The sequence below is a fragment of the Vipera ursinii genome, assembly GCF_947247035.1.
Source record: "Vipera ursinii genome assembly, chromosome: 4".
NCBI lineage: Eukaryota > Metazoa > Chordata > Lepidosauria > Squamata > Viperidae > Vipera > Vipera ursinii.
Genome location: NC_139514.1, coordinates 61,804,691 through 61,821,559, shown reverse-complemented (window position 1 = coordinate 61,821,559; position 16,869 = coordinate 61,804,691). Strand labels below are relative to the sequence as shown.

At 37.7% G+C, this 16,869-nt stretch overlaps 1 protein-coding gene across 2 annotated transcripts in view; it reads left to right on the top strand.

Moving 5' to 3' along the window:
- Positions 1 to 6,591: 6,591 nt before the first annotated feature.
- The window catches only part of GK (glycerol kinase), a 47,729-nt gene continuing 37,451 nt past the window's right edge, over positions 6,592 to 16,869 (top strand). For both annotated transcript variants that reach the window (XM_083362230.1, XM_083362229.1), the window contains exons 1-2: positions 6,592 to 6,792; positions 15,936 to 16,009. In XM_083362230.1, the coding sequence (XP_083218356.1) occupies positions 6,709 to 6,792; positions 15,936 to 16,009 (158 nt within the window). In that variant the 5' untranslated portion in view covers positions 6,592 to 6,708. The remainder of the gene's footprint in view (positions 6,793 to 15,935; positions 16,010 to 16,869) is intronic.

Sequence of the window (16,869 nt, the reverse complement as noted above, 5' to 3'; positions counted from 1 at the left end):
TTACATCCCAGTAATAGAATTTATTTCCGTGTTTCCATTTCTATTATTTTAATTCCTTCAGTTGGAGGAAACAAAACTGTATTTTAAAATGTAATGAGCCTATTATCCATTTTAATAGATCTCCAGTGTTGTCTCCAGCATGAGTGAAATAGAATTAAGGCAAAAATGTGAGTGCCCAGAGGTTAAGATGAAGCTGAGCACAACATAAGATACAAGATAATTCAGTGTTTTATTACTTTCACGGGAAGAAAGTCAAGAAATGAGCTGTAACTTGAATTAGTATGAATTCTTCTTCAAGATGAAATATTTTATCACAATTTTTACAACAGATAATGTCCTATAAGTGACATTGAGGTATCATGTTTAATGACAGCAGAAAAATGAGAATGTAACTATAATTGCTGTCTACTTTATATGTACATTTAATTTTATGATACTAAAAAAGAACTCTGAAATATAGAATGAAACTCTATACCTGGTTATAGGTTTGTAAAAATAACTTTAAAAGAGTAGTTCCAAAGACCTATAATGTGGGAAACATCTGCTCAAGGATGTCCCAAACATCCATTATTTGTTCTTATTCTAATGCAGCTATGGAAAGCATCTTTGGGGATCAAAATGCCCATTACCCAGGGAGGCTATCCAATTGGAGACAGGATTGAGATTTTAGGCAAGGAAAATTTACTGAGGAGTACCCCTGGCTTAACCATAGTTTGTTAAAGAAGTCATTCCAGGACAAGCCCCAAATGGCATAGAGATAATCATGAGTGGCTTGTGGGCTAAATCCAGACAAGAAAAGATACACCTCCTTAGCTTCATTCCTATGGGACACTAAACCTGATTAGGACTACCAGGTAATGTGAACCAAGATTGTTAGCCCAAGTTAGTGTTCAGAAAAATGAAAGAATCCAAGAACAGCACTCCTATGTAGCCCTCCTGAATTTGTTCAAACCTAGTTTGCACAAGAGCAAACTATTGAATACAATAATTAGAAAAGCTGAATGCAACAGTTATTCTCCTTGGATTGTGTGAAAGCAGCCACGGAGTCACCAGGACCCCCATATGGTGGTGCAAAGAAAGGCAGGAACTGCCTTTCTTTGGCAAAAGCAAGAACAACTGCTTTGACTTGTAAGCCAATAGAATAAATATATTAATTAGAAAAAATGTATTCCTATTCTATACCAGTAGTACAAGAATTTCAACAGATTCTGAATTGGCTAATCCTTTTTTGTATGCTAGGTGAGGCAGATGAATTAATCCCTCTCCAATACATTTTTATGCTCACCTTGTAGTTGAGTATGGGCTTCTGCACAATTATACTTTGTTACTCATTCATTCTCTCTTACACACACTGTGCAATCATCAATCATAACTTGGTACTGTATTCTCCATTGTCAGTCAAGTATTCATTCTGGGAACATCTTTCCACATTTTACCATTAGCAGGTCTAATTCTGTCTTCTAGCATATAATTCCTTTAATCTGACAGTAGGTTATACACTGGAATCAGCATTCAGCTACCAACATTACCACTGATAATCATCTGATATCCATATCTAGCAGCTGGACTTATCAGTCAATCCTCAATTCCAAGAGTATCTCTATCTGGGTATTTTGCATATTTTTTCCTATTTATCAAAAAAATAGGTATTTATTAAATGTTTTTGGTTTCATTCTCTCAAACATGGTCACACTGCAAATATGTAAAACATAGCTTTATTCTCTGTTTATTCATTTTGGTAAATCATGAGCATACAGTCTAAAAATTAAGGCAAGTTAAACCTTGGGATGCAGTGGCTCAGTACGCTGAGCTTATCGATCAGAAGGTCGGCAGTTTGGGGGTCGAATCCCAAATGCCGCATAACAGAGTGAGCGCCTGTTACTCGTCCCAGCTTCTGCCAATCTAGCAGTTCGAAAGCACGTAAAAATGCAAATAGAAAAATAGGGACCACTACGGTGGGAAGGTAACAGCGTTCCGTGCGCCTTTGGCGTCTAGTCATGCCGGCCACATGACCACGGAGACATCCTCGGACAAGCGCTGGCTCTTCGGCTTTGAAACGGAGATGAGCACCGGCCCCTAGAGTCGGAAACGACTAGTACACGTGCGGGGGAACCTTTACCTTTAAACTTTTACCTTTTTGATTAAATAAGAAATTTAGCATTGAAAGTTATCACTTGATATCTTAATCTAAAACTCACAATTGAATGGAAATTTAAAAAACAAATTCACACTTTGTAAAATGTTATATTTAGTTAATTACAGCCATAATCTACGTATAAACTGATGGGGGTTTATTCCATTACAATAATGTGCCATCGTTGTTTTTTATTCCTAGTGACACAAGATTTTCTCCAAGATTGCTATTGCTAACCTGTTCTTTCATACAGTATCTCCCAATGGTACACTCATCCTCTCTATACCTGCGTTCATGCAACTTGCTGCTAGTCATCCTCCACTCCTTCCTTTCACCTTTCCCAACATTAGAGCCTTTTTCAGTCAGCTGGACTTTCTAATAACGTGTGAGAAATAGGATAATTTGAGCCTGATCACTTCTGCCTCAAATGAAAACTCTGGGTTAATTTGTTCAATGAACAATTTGTTTGGTTTGTTTTCTTGGCTATCCATGGTATTTTGAGGAATCTTCTCCAACATGAACCAAAGTTCAAAGGTGTCGATATGCTTCCTATCTTGTTCTTTAATATACAACTTTCACTTCCATAAAAACAGATGGTTTATAAAAGCAAAAGAAAAGTATAAAACCCTAAAACAGCAACACAATAAAATGGAAAGACAGATTGTTCCCATTTTATCATCCTCCAAATTCTATTTAAAAAAAAAGCTGATTTGATTAACGTCTAAAGGCCAATAAGTGAGGAACTAGCTTGGCATTGTGGGTACTTTCATTCATAATTAAGCCTATGCCTTTTGTTCCAATCATGTCTTCATTCATTCAGGAAGATCTTCATGTAGATTTATTACATCTCAATCCTTTCACACTTTCTCAAATACGTAACGTAAGTGTTCCTTGTTTTTTCATTTCATTTGTAAATTCAAGCTCTGGTTGCCTCTTCTTATATCCTGTTACAGTCCTTATTTAAATTTGTTATTCCCATAAAGTTGAAAGTATTCTTGCTGGTTAAGAATTTCTCAACAGTTAATTACATTTAAAGATTTAAATCGAGTTTTCCCATGTAAACCATCTCAACACTTTTACATTTCTTAAAGAATAGGTAAAAACAGTAAACAAAAGGAAAAGAGAGCAAGAGTAAAGAAACATAAAAATGAAATACTACTTAAAATATATATTTCTCTTAAGCTAATATATATTCATTCCCAAAATTTCTTATTCTTTTTAACCATAATTTAAAATATATTTAATCTTTAAACATTCCATTTAATGTGTCTAGTAATCTAATCCTTTAACTCTTATTCAAAACATTTTTTTCTTTTATACATTATAATTTCCCTAAATTCAAAGACATTTAATTATCTAAAACACTTCCTTCATCTAAGCCATTTCAACAGTATTATATTACTTATATCAAAAAATAAAACAAAAAAGGGGAAAAAAGCATACAGAATTATTTAAGGAACATCCTTCTTAGAATGACATATGTATTCAAAATCTTTTCTATTTCTTTAACCATATTCAACAGAGACATCACCCTGCCAACAAAAGTGTGTATAATCAAGGCTATGGTCTTCCCAGTTGCAATGTATGGCTGTGAAAGTTGGACCAAAAGAAAGGCTGAGCGCCAAAAAATTGAAGCCTTTGAACTATGGTACTGGAGAAGACTCCTGTGAGTCCCTTGGACTGCAGGGCGATCAAACCAGTCAGTCCTAGAGGAGATCAACCCTGACTGCTCTTTAGAAGGCCAGATCCTAAAGTTGAAACTCAAATACTTTGGCCACCTAATGAGAAGGAAGGACTCACTGGAGAAGAGCCTAATGCTGGGAAAGATTGAGGGCAATAGAAGAAGGGGACGACAGAGAATGAGGTGGCTGGATGGAATCACTCCGGGGCAGCTTGGACATTAGGATTAGGGCAGTGGTGGCGAACCTATGTCATGCATGCCAGAGGTGGGACTCAGAGCCCTGTCTGTGGGCACGCGCCCTGCTGCTGCCAGCAGCTTGCGCAGGTCCATTGGGCTGTCACCCAGAACAGCAGCCCACCCAGCACAAAGGAGTAGAAGTGGCCGGCTAGCAAGCCAAAGGCCACCCCGAGCAGGGAAGGCCTGATCCCCATCAGCGCCATGGCCCCCCAGTCCCGGCTAGGATTGCATGCCTCCCCCCATCTATGCTGGGCCTCCTGCCCACCACCCCACTCACCAGAGACCCCCTGGAACTCCCCCAACCCTGCCCAGACCCCACAGGCGTTCCCCCATGAGCAACATCGAGGTGGCCATGCCCATCCCAGCCACGCCCACCCAGTCTGCCATGAGAACCGCAGCCATAGCCATACAGTGGGCCATGCCCCCATGCTCCCCCTGAGGGCACCACAATGCTTATGCGGCCCTGGCACTTTGCGATACGTGGGGTTTTGGTTGTGGTTTGGGCACTCGGTCTCTAAAAGGTTCGCCATTGCTGGATTAGGGTCTCCAGGCAGGATGAAAATTAGCCGCGGGGGTGCAGTGGTCCGCAAGTCCACGACCAGTCACCACTGCACAGGACCAGAAGTCCTCCTGTTTTGAAAATTTTCACAGTGATTGTATCTGTTTCCTCTAAATAATTTTGCAATGTTAAGAAGCATGTCTATTTTATAAAACAGAAATGCAGAGTATCAGCTACAAGTTGAAATAATCCTCATGACCATTTCATGTGAAAATTATTCCTCAAACGATGATTATGTAAAGAATGATTGACGTTCTTTGTCCAGAGGACAATGCCACTTTACATTTTTATTGGTGCCATATAAATATTGATACAAGAAAAATAAGCTATTTTAAAGCTCTGGCTATTCCATCTAATTGTTTATAGTCCAGAATATATAACAAGTATCATCTACTTCTGTAATAGATATGTGTAGGAACATAACAGTGAGTAGTGAATTCTGTGAAAACCCCTGATATAAGACTTTATTTACAATTGCACTATTTTCTTTGAAATATGAAATAGAAAGCTTTGAATACTGGCAAAATCCATATAGTAATTTGTCTATTTTGGGATTTAAAGATGTAATCAGTGGTGGCATTTAATCAAATGCTAAAATTCTATGTTTTGTAAGGGCAACAAATGCTATTGCTTAAAACAGTAAAATGTGGAACTAATTGAAGTTTAGGGAAATAGCTACAGTGCCATCATATTGCTCTTGATTTAACTAAAATATCAAATGCCTTTTTCTTAGGCACTGAAACATTTTTAAATAGGAGCAAGAAACTTAAGCAACTCTGAACAGGATTTTGTTTCAACATGTCTAGTTTTAATTACACTTGTTTGTTCTCGAAATGAAATTTAAAGCGTTATCGTCTGAGTTAAATAAGCATGTGCCCTCATTTGTTTAAACAAAGGTACAAAGGTAGAAAGCTATAGTTTTGTGATTTTCAGTATGCATGACAGTGAAAATTAACCCCACGTGTTCCGTTACCTTATAGTTCCTTTTTTAACATTAATTACATCAGTTGGTTGAACAGCCTATACTTTTTCACATAGCTGGACTCAAATTATTCCTTAACAATTCTACCAGTCTGTTTTCTTTATATAAAAGTAGTACAAAGGATACGTGTGTAATTTTTAGGGCAATTATCACATCCTGAATTTGTAGCTCCTAAACTCACCTTTCTAGGAATAAAGCTAGTTAAACCCATCTGTCGTTGCTAAAACAGGTCTTTTTAGTCGGGAAATGGTTCATACTAAAAGCTTTGCCAAAATCTTGTTCAGGGATTAGAGGTGGCTGAATGGGTGGGGGACACGTGTTACGGGATTGCATTCTGTTTAAGAATATTAAATCCTCAGTAACGCTGCGTGCTGCCAAGGGTTTCGTTTTCAAATACCAAATTCTGACCTATTTAACGATTCTTGATCGCCTGCTGTAGAAACGCTTGTACCCAAGAATATACAGCAGAGACGGGATAAACTTCAAACCTTTTGACACAACTTTGATGGCACTTCAGGACTTAAAAATAAGAGCTTCTCGCCTGTTCACCAGAAAAAGTCGTCAAGATTTCCAACGGCCACGGCTACCGCCAGGTAAACGTGCAAAGCGTTGCACTTTTCAGCACGGGAGCACGGGAGGTCGCCTTGCCCTTCTTGACGGACTGGACTGACGGATTGTTTCACAATAGGCCAAAGAACGCGGAAATCGTTCTAAATTCCTGGCAAGGAGGCAACGATTCTCTCCCCAGCGTTTTGCAATTGCGAGACGGCGACAGCCATCCGAGCTCGAGTTCACCTTAAAGCCCAGCAGACACGTCAGAGGCATGTGACCAGCCGACTCCACAGAGGCAGTTGCCTACTCCCGAACCTTTAGCCTATTTTCCTGCGCTTGGTGGGAAACCCCGCCCTCCTCTGCTCCAAGCCGCCTGCTGATTGGCGCCCGAGCGGCAGCATGTTGGCCGGCGCCCTCTTCTCCGCCTCCAGCCTCTGCTCTGAGAAGCCGCGCGCGTTTGGCTTTCAGGGCGCCGGCGTGAGAGCCTCTGGATTCTCTGCCGCTTCTTGCTCGGGCAAGGTCGCCTAGGAAACGGGCCAGGGGCGCGCCGACCGAGCCTCCCTATGGCCGCGGTTGTGGCCCAGGGGGGAACGTTGGGTCCCCTAGTGGGAGCCATCGACCAAGGGACCGGCTCCACCAGGTTCTTGGTAAGCGCAACTAACCACGAGGAGCGGTCGCTGCTTCCATTCGAGAGCAAGGCGAGCAAGCCACAAAAGGGAAGCGCGATTGTCCTTGGGGGGGGAATGTGGAGGTCGCCAGCCGGGAGAAGCGGCGGGCATGTGACTGCAAAGGGAGCTGCTTGCCCGATGGACTGGGCGGGATAGGCGCCCAGACGTCCTTAACAGGTGTTCAGGTTCATCTACAGAAGGGAGAGGAAGGCTAGATGAACGGAAAGTTGAATAGCAATGGTGTGAGGTTGTTTTGGCCCACTGCGAAATAAAACGAAAGGATCCTGGAGTAGGGGATGTCTTTGGGATGTGATGCAAGCCTTCGCTACGTTTGGTTGACTTAGCAAGTTAAAGCACTGCCGAAATAGTGACATTATTTTTTTTGCTACCGTCATTGACATAATTATCCTGTTCCTTTCTTTTTGACAGGAAAAATAGAACAGGTTTTTTACTGTTTCTAAATGAACCATATTTTGAATTGCTCCTAAGTGCAACTGCAATTTTATCCTTTCCTCTCTGCTTGAGTGAAAAATAGTTTCAACTGGTTTGGCACCTAGAATATGTATCTTCTTGTCATTCTTCTCAGTCAGCTTCCAACAAGCAAAGTCAATGGGGGAAACCAGATTCACTTAATAAATGCATGATTCAATTAACAGTTGCAGTGATTTGCTTAACAACGGTGGCAAAAAGGTCATAAAATGGGACAAAAATCACTTAACAACTGCCTAACTTAGCAATGGAAATTAGGGGCTCAATTGTCTTAGGTCAAAGATGCTTTCAGATGAGGATTTTATGAAGAAGTTGTCCTTTTCACCCTGTTCCATTTGAAATCCTCCACCCTCTAAGGCCGGGCTTATTCAGTTCATTACATAATCTTTAAATCCAGAGGTATTGGATGAGGGCAGTGAAAGTTTTTTTAATGGCATTTAGGTATTTTTAGTGCATATAATGTAATTATCTTGGGAATGTTTATTTGAATCATAAAATATGTAAAGTGAAGTATTGTTTTCATTTTTGTCAGATTGACTTATACTCATTACAGGTGGAGGTTTCAGTGACTAGTATTAGGAAACAGTTTCTGTAATTTAAGTTATGTTAAAACAGTTTGGTTTAAAAAAATCCTGTGAATTTCACTAATGAAATTTCTTAATATTTTTTCACTTAAAAGTATGTGTCATTTCTTTTTAAAAGGCAAAAGTTACTCGGAGAACTGTCTAGAATTCAAGAACTTGTTCTTGGGTTATGAAAGAGTGGTAGACCAAATTCATTGACAGGCTAAAGTACCTACCTGCCTTTGTTGAAGTAAAATACCATCACAGAAATAAGAATGTTTAAATTAAAACAATTTTAGTTTGGGAATGCACCAAGAAAAAGTATATTAATTGTACCAAAAGTTTAAATGTTTTGGTAGGCTCTTTTTATTAGTAATGACACTAAATCCATTTTTGTGTACCATATGAATTAAAAGTTACAAATGGAATTAGATTCCTCAGGAGGAATTGTGAACTGACAGTGACTTTATAAAAGTGGAGCCAAAGACAGCTGCAAAGACTAAGGAATCAGCAAGTAGACTGGTTCTTATAAAACAGGGGTTCCCAATCACCGGTCTGTGGACTAGTACCGGTCCGTGGCATGCCAGCAACCGGTCCGCACAAAGAAGCAAAGACCTATCTGCGAGATGCAGGCAGCACACAAAACCACGCCACCTCTGGGCTATGGAAAAACCTCTCCACGGAACCGGGCCCTGGTAGCCAAAAGGTTGGGGACCTCTGTTATAAACCTCTTTGGATAACAAGAGAATGGGAGATCACTCATATATGGTCCGTGTGGCTGCCCCTCCATGAGGAGACTGCAGCGCAATGGCTTTCTATGTTTGAGCTCCAGGTGACAATGAGATCAGTCATCTTACTTCAAGTCTTTTAAAATATTTTATTTATATTTCATGTTTCTGCCCATTTCCCTCAAAGTTACTAAGTTCACAAACCTCATTTTCTAATGACTTTTGGAAATTGACTATTAACCATCTTAAAATCATTAGAAACCGTCAGAATTACAAGTCTGAAAAGAATATTTATTTATTTATTTATTTATTTATTTGATTTGTATACTGCCCTTCTCCCTAAGGACTCAGGGCGGTGAACAGTGACATAAATATCAAAATGCACAAATACAGAAATTGAAAACAAATTAAACCCTAATGCCCAAATGCAGAAGATAAGTTACATTAAAACAATAATTACAACAGAACCCGTCAGACCAGACCGGATTGCTCAAACAGATAGGTTTTTAGGTCGCGTCGGAAGGAGCGAAGGTCGGGAGCCATCCGGAGCTCAACCGGTAAACGAGCTTAATATGAGCTTAAGAACTTTGAAATAAACAACTAGGAAAGATTTTGAGCTAAGAGTTATAAATGGATTAATGATCCAGATAAATTTGGAATATTTTTACTATATGATTTTGGAATTGTTTGTTTCTTGTGGGAAACAAACTTATTCTGGCTATCATGGCTATTGTAAATCATAACAGAATATAAGTAATGATTTTGTAAACTAGAACTGGAAGGGACAAAAGTTTCTAAGCAGAAGGGGAAAAAATCTTTTGTTGATGTCAGTTAATACTGGATTTTTTTAAAAATGACACAAAACATTAAAACAACCAAAATATTACACAAGATCTTTGAAGAATGGAGCAAGAAATTAGTAATTATCAACACTGTCAGTAATGTTGTCTTCTTTTAAACTGTCTTAAAAATGTTAGGGAAAGAATGACAGATGTTTAATAAATGTTATCTAACAGGACAAAAGACAAAAACTGAGCATGTGTAACTTAAAATGGAATGAAAGGGATGTTTTGTCAAACTCTTCAAGAGTTGATCCAGGCAGAATGTCTATAGATAGACAGGTACAGCCTAAACAGATGGAACTTGCTAACTGAAAGGGTTGCTAGGAGGTTAGATAAAACATAGTACGGTATATGTTTTTTTAGGACAAAAGAAATATTTAATTCAATATGGATACCATCCATTTGACACTTTTTATCTCAAACAATAGCCTGTTAATGACATATAGGACATTTAATAATGGTCTTTTCTAAGTATCTCTGTGCAGAGGAAATGGTGATTTGATAAATGAGCTCATTTAAAAAGTTCAAGAGATTTGATTACTACATTAAGCACATACAATCGTGAAAAAGAAAGTACACCCTCTGAGTTTCATGGTTTTATGTATCAGGACATAAAAACCATCTGGTCCTTAGCAGTTCTTAAAAGTAAGTACAGATGAGCAACACATGACATATTATACCATGTCATCATTTATTTTACAAAAAGCAAGCCAAAATGGAGAAGTCATGTGTGAAAAACTAAGTATATCTTATGATTCAATAACTTGTAGAATAGCAATAGCACTTAGACATATACTGCTTATATAAGAGCTGTGGTGGCGCAGTGGATAGAATGAGCCTTGGTGGAGCAGTGGGCTAATGCCTCCTTCAGTAACACCAGCTGCCTGCAATTAGTGCAGGTTCGCATCCCACCAGGCTCAAGGTTGACTCAGCCTTCCATCCTTCCCAGGTAGGTAAAATGAGGACCCAGATTGTTGGGGGCAATTAAGCTGACTTTGTAATAATGCCGCTTGGGGTGTGTGTGAAAGCCCTAATAAGCAGGCATATACATAGGATGAAGGCTACTGCTAAGCTTGTAAGCCGCCCTGAGTCTTCAGAGAAGGGCGGGATATAAATGGAATTAAAATAAATAAATAAAATAAATAAAATACTGCAGGTCACTTTTGCTGACTGCTGGCTGTCAGCAGTTCAATTCTCACTGGCTCAAGGTTGACTAAGCCTTCCATCCTTCTGAGGTCAGTAAAGTGAGGACCCAGATTGTTGGGGGCAATATGCTGACTATAAACTGCTTAGAGAGGGCTGTAAAGCACTGTGAAAAAGTATATAACTCTAAGTGCTATTGCTATATACCTTAAAGCATTGTCTGAACAGTTGGCAATGTCAGCATATTGCCTCCAACAATCTGGGTCCTCATTTTACTACCTTAGAAGGATGGAAGGCTTAGTCAACCTCGAAATTAATCAGGATCGAACTTCAGACTGTAGGCCAGACATGTCAAACTCGCGACAACATGTGGCGTCGCGCAATGTATCAGGACGGTTTTGCCATTGCCGGCAATGGGGTGAGTGTGGCTTCCAGATGATGCATCTGGCCCGCAGGCTGGCAGTTTGACACCCCTGCTGTAGGCAGAGTTAGCCGCAATACTGCATTCTAATTGCTGTGCCATCAGGGCTCTGTGTAGAACCATCTTTGGCAGCAATATCTTGAAGTAATCATTTTCTGTATGACTTTATCAGTCTCACATCATTGTAGAGGAATTTTGGTCCACTTTTTACAACATTGCTTCAGTTCATTGAGATTTGTGGGCATTTGTTTATGCATGGCTTTCTTGAGGTCCCATCACAGCATTTCAGTCGGGTTGAGGTCTGGACTTTTGACTGGACCCTTTGATTTTTTTTTTCTTTTTCAGACATTCTACTACAGATTTGCTGATGTGCTTGCTCATTGTCCTGCTGTATGACCCAATATGAGCCAAACTTTAGCTAGAGTCAAATAACTTAACATTTGTCTCTAGAATACTTTGGTATAAAGAGGAGTTCATTATCAACAGTGATTGCAAAGTGCCCGAGTCCTGTGGCTGCAAACCAAGCCCAAAATCATAACCCCTCTACCAACTGTGTTTGATAGTTGGTATGAGATGTTTGTCTGATATGCTTTGGTTTTTGCCAAACCTGGTGCTTTGCATTATGGCCAGACATCTCCACTTTAGTTTTGTCTGTTCAAAGGGACTTCCAGAAGTCTTGTGATTTGTTCAGATGCAACTTTGCAAACATAAGCTATTCTGCAATATTCTTTTCAGAGAGAAGAGGCTTTCTCCTGGCCACCCTACCAAGCAAACCATACTTGTTCAGTCATTTTCTGATTGTATTGTCATGAAATTCCACATTTAACATGCTAATTGAGGCCTGAAATTCTGAGATTTAACTCTTGGATTTCCCCCCCCCCCCAATTTCTCTAAGCATTGTAAGGTCTGATCTTGGGGTGAATTTGATGGGACGTCTATTCGTGGGAAGATTGGCAACTGTCTTAAAGTTTTCCACTTGTAAATAATCTTCCTCACTATAGAATGATGAACTTTAAATTGTTTGGAAATGGCCTTATAACCCTTTACAGATTGATCGGTAGAACAATTGTTTCTCTAAAATCATTGCTGATGTCTTTACTCTTTGGCATGGTGTTAACACACAGCTCAGTGCTGGAAAGCAAAAAATGCTGAAAACTTTGGCTTTTATAGAGGTAGTCACACTGATAATCAATTGATCAAGGGCACTTGATTAGCAGCATATGGCTGCCACTTAATCTCTTCAGCCCTATGGAAGCAGAAAGGTGTACTTAATTTTTCATATGTGGTTTCCCCATTTTGACTTTCTTTGTAAAATAAATGATGACATGGTGTAATATGTCATCTGTTTTTGACAGTTTTAAGAACTGCTAAGGACCAGATAATTTTTACTATGTCCTGATACTAAAACAGTAGAACTCAAAGAGGGTATACTTTCTTTTTCACAGGATTGTAGTTGACTTGCAATACTAGATAAGAAAATTGGTTGTCATATTCAGCTATAGATCTTGACTGTGACCATCCCAAAGAAGTTCCCGAATAAAGCAACTGAGTTTTTGTTAAAAAAGTATTCTATTGTCTGTTATGCCTTCCTTTAGCCACTTTGATGAAAATGATTCAAGTATTCCAATATTTGAATTCTGATAATATTGATTATTAATACAGTTACTTGGATTGCCAAATAAAGTGTCCAAGCTATGTACATATCCATTTATTTATTAAACAGATTCCCCTAAGTACCTAATGACAATGGCCAGCTCACAACAATCAAAACAGATTTGCAATAAAACAAAAGAAAGAAAAAATAAACTATGACAGGAACAGCAAACGATGGGAATGAAGGAAGCGGTCTGGCTCTCCTTCATCAAAGACCTTCATGGCTCTTCTAAACAACCAGAATGGGTGCCACTTATTCCATGGCAACAGTACTAGAGAGAAGACATGCTTCCTGGGTCCTTTAGATGACATTGTTTAATCAAAGGTACCTAGAGAGCACCAACCTTGCAAAATCAAATTGGCTGAGCATATTTTATTGGAGACAGGTAGTCTGTCAAATAAACAGTCCTTGTCTCATATAAAACAGTGCGGTCTGTAAATTGTTAATAGCCTAGAAACCCATATATTCTTACTGTACTGATATTTAAGGTCTTTCATCTTACCAAAAACAGAGAAAATGGAAATGTGGAAGAACTGACAATATGGAAATGTCTTTGAGTGTGTGTGTGTTTGTGTGTGTGTGTGTGTGTGTGTGTGTGTGTGTGTGTGTGTGTAAATGTGCAGGTCCTCCTTTTTAATCAAAATTGTTGAATTTAAATAGAATATGAATGTAATTCTGTTCTAATTTAATTGTCTTCTTCATAAATAGTTAAGAGTCCATAATGTCTAATATACTTTACAACATAAGTAGACTACTAAAAGTTTTAATAATTTTTCAAGTACACAGCGGCTAGCGCTAGTGCTTGATGATATAGATAAGAACAGATTAATTCCTTCATTTATTTTCTATTTATGTGTCACATTTTTCTTCAGATTGTCTTTCCTTTAAATCTGTTCTGTGGGGCTAAACATTGTAAGCAAGTTATTTCCAGAAAGAGGAAAAAAAATAAGGCCTATGTTTAAAATCTCAGTTTACTTAAGAAATAGCTCCAACTTAGTTCATTTGAATAATTTTCTTCCAGAAAATTGGAGGGAAAAAGTTTTACTGTTGATCAAAATAGAGAATGAGTACTAATGAGCCCACATCAAATACCGGTAAATAAAGTTAAGTGATGGTCATGACTTACAAGTAGATACTTGCTCATCTGAGTCAAAGATAAACAAGTTAGATAAATTGAATGACCTTGTAGGTAATGATTAACAACTGTTTCTTACAATCATCTAACTTTCATCAGTATGATTTTTTTGTATCTGTTATATTTGAACTTTGGAATTAAATACTCTTAAGACATATTAACCGAAAAACAATAAATATAATTTAAAAATAAAAAGCAATCTACTTGATGCGGGCACATAAAACACAGGTAATGTTTCCCAAATATTTCATATGACATAATTATGCAAACATTATGTTTTAGAGTTGTGCAGAATCATACAGATCCACAGAATATATCTTAAGTAACATGTCTTTACCAATTAAATTACAAAATTAATTCTATCTTAGGTTTATGTGAGAATTGCTTGGTTGTTTATGTCATGTAATTGAAAATTAGTTCTATTGATTATACTCACAGAAATATAATTGGATTTGATGGTACATTTTTACTTTCATAAGGTTTTATTTATTTATTTGTATCCTGCCTTTATTATTTTTACAAGTAACTCAAGGCAGTGAACTTATCCAACATACCTTTTTTCTCCCATTTCCCCCCATAACAATAACTCTTTGGGGTGAGTTGGGTTGAGAGAGTGTGACTGGCCCAAGATCACCTAGCTGGCTTTCCTGGCTAAGGTGAGACCAGAACTCATGATCCTCTACTTTCTAGCCTTTTACCTTATCACTAGACCAAACTGGCCATCTTAATTTGTATGGAATATATTTTCTGGTCGCATTCTAAAACTATTTTTTCCAATAAAATAAATAAGTTACATGTAACAAAAGAATCACTGCATGCAGTTGTTACACATTGCTTCATTTTAAAAGGGCAAGAATATATTCTTGCTTCCTTATTTTTTGTTGCTATCCATCACTAGTTAACAGGTGTTAACAGGTGCATCATTATTCCTTATAACTAACCATTGCTAAGGCTAATAAGAGGTGCTTCACGATATCTGAATGGCACCACGTCCGTGTTCTACTTAACCTTCATGTTTCTAATATGCAACACAATAAGAGTGTGTATGTGTATTATATAAAATAGTAGTCAGGGCATTTGAAATGTTCAGGGCTTTTTTTCTCATAGAATGCTCAGAACGGAGTTCCGGCACCTTTTTTGGATGGAACCTTGTAGGGTAGGCAAGGCGGGTTATATGACATGTGTGAGTTCCGGCACCTTTTTCTTTTACAAAAAAAACACTGGAAATGTTGATATCTGGATGTACTCACTACTATAATCAGAAGGATACTATAATGAGTGAGGGTTTATTTTTTTTGTAAAATGTTACTTTTGTACATCAATTTAATATAAAGATTGCTGAGTACTAATATTTAGAAAAAGATAGATATAACCTAGGTTTATATATTTCTGATAAGCTAGGAAAACTGCCTCATTTTTATAGACCAGATAAGATAATTTCATAGTTGCTATTATCTATTCAAAGTTCCAATGTTCAGAATTTAGAACTCTGATTATATTTCTATGAATATTAGAATATTTTTGGTGTTTATAAACATTTATTCAGGAACATTAAATGTAATGGCAGTCTTTTTAAAATTATTGTAAAAGGGGATTAATGAGATAAGACTTGATTTATTTAGTTATGAAGTTTGAAAATAATTTATTATGCAAACTGACCTCTGGATGTAAAACTATAGGAAATTGCTTTTTATTTCAAAGATCCACTAGTTCTCTATTTTCCCTTTTGATGGTGGCCCGTATTGTGTAGCAAATATTCTTTGCCTTTGTTTTTCTATATAAACCTCCTAAACCTACATTTCCCAGTTAGCACATGCTTCACATATCATCTAATTTCTATATTCCATATATTTTTATATCACTGCAAAAAATATGGTTGAAAAGCTGTAACCTGGGACCCAGAAGGGCTTGTATCTTCTTTTAAATAAATTATTTTAAAGTAGCATATTATTTGCTATTTGTTTCTAGGGCTAAACAAGTATTATACTACAATTCTGTTATTTGACCACTTCCTGTTACAGATGAAGAAATCAGAATACTGTTTCCTGATAAAATGTTGGTGATGAGCTTCCTTGTGTACTCTACCCTTTTGCCTATGGATACTGGTTATCAAACTGGTTTGATAACGATATATTTACTGCTTGCAGGTTTTCAATGCAAACACAGCTGAATTATTGAGTCATCACCAAGTGGAAATCCAGCAGAAATTCCCCAAAGAAGGGTATAGTTTCTCCTTTATGTTTGAACATTTGATGTTTTATATGATGATGTTAAATTCTATGGAAAAAAGCTAATTAAGTTTTTGTAACTGATGAAATTGTTTCCATCCATATGACAAATTAGTATGGCTTTTTTATTCCCTCCCTTTATTATGTTGTTAAAATCTACTCTGTTAGCAAACACCCAAATTCATATTTTTAGAGTGTGGTAGGGGTTGCATTGTGGACAATTGAGAATATTCAACAGAGATAATTGTTTTTCTCTGGTCTTAGAATTTAAATATGTCCAACTTGAATAGAAAGGCAGTTCATGTGTTCAAATTTGCGTCTTCTTCATCTGCATTAATGACATGTTCTTACTGAAGGTTCTATGTTATAGCCATATCCTTTGAAGTGTGTGTGTATATATCTGTGTGTATGTGTGTGTACATACACACACACACAAACACACACACATAACTCTTCTATTATTTACAGGAAAACAGTAAGCAGTTATGCTGAAACATGCTATTAAATAATATGTATATATTACCATCATAGAAATGCCACTGATGAACCTATTTCAGAATTGTCCATAAAACCTGCTAATAATAATTGGAGTAATAATTCCAATAATGCCTCAATGCATAAGAAGTAAAATACCCGTATATACTTGAGTATAAGCCAACTCGAGTATAAGCCGAGACCCCTAATTTTACCCCAAAAAACTGGAAAAAGTTATTGACTCGAGTATAAGCCGAGTATAAGTATAAGCTTGGCCCCTTCTTAGCAACATATCTATATTCTGTGCCACGACGAGCTGCTCGTTGACTCCGCCGGCGGCTGTTTCTTGCCGCCTCTCAGCTGATGGAGCTGCGCAACC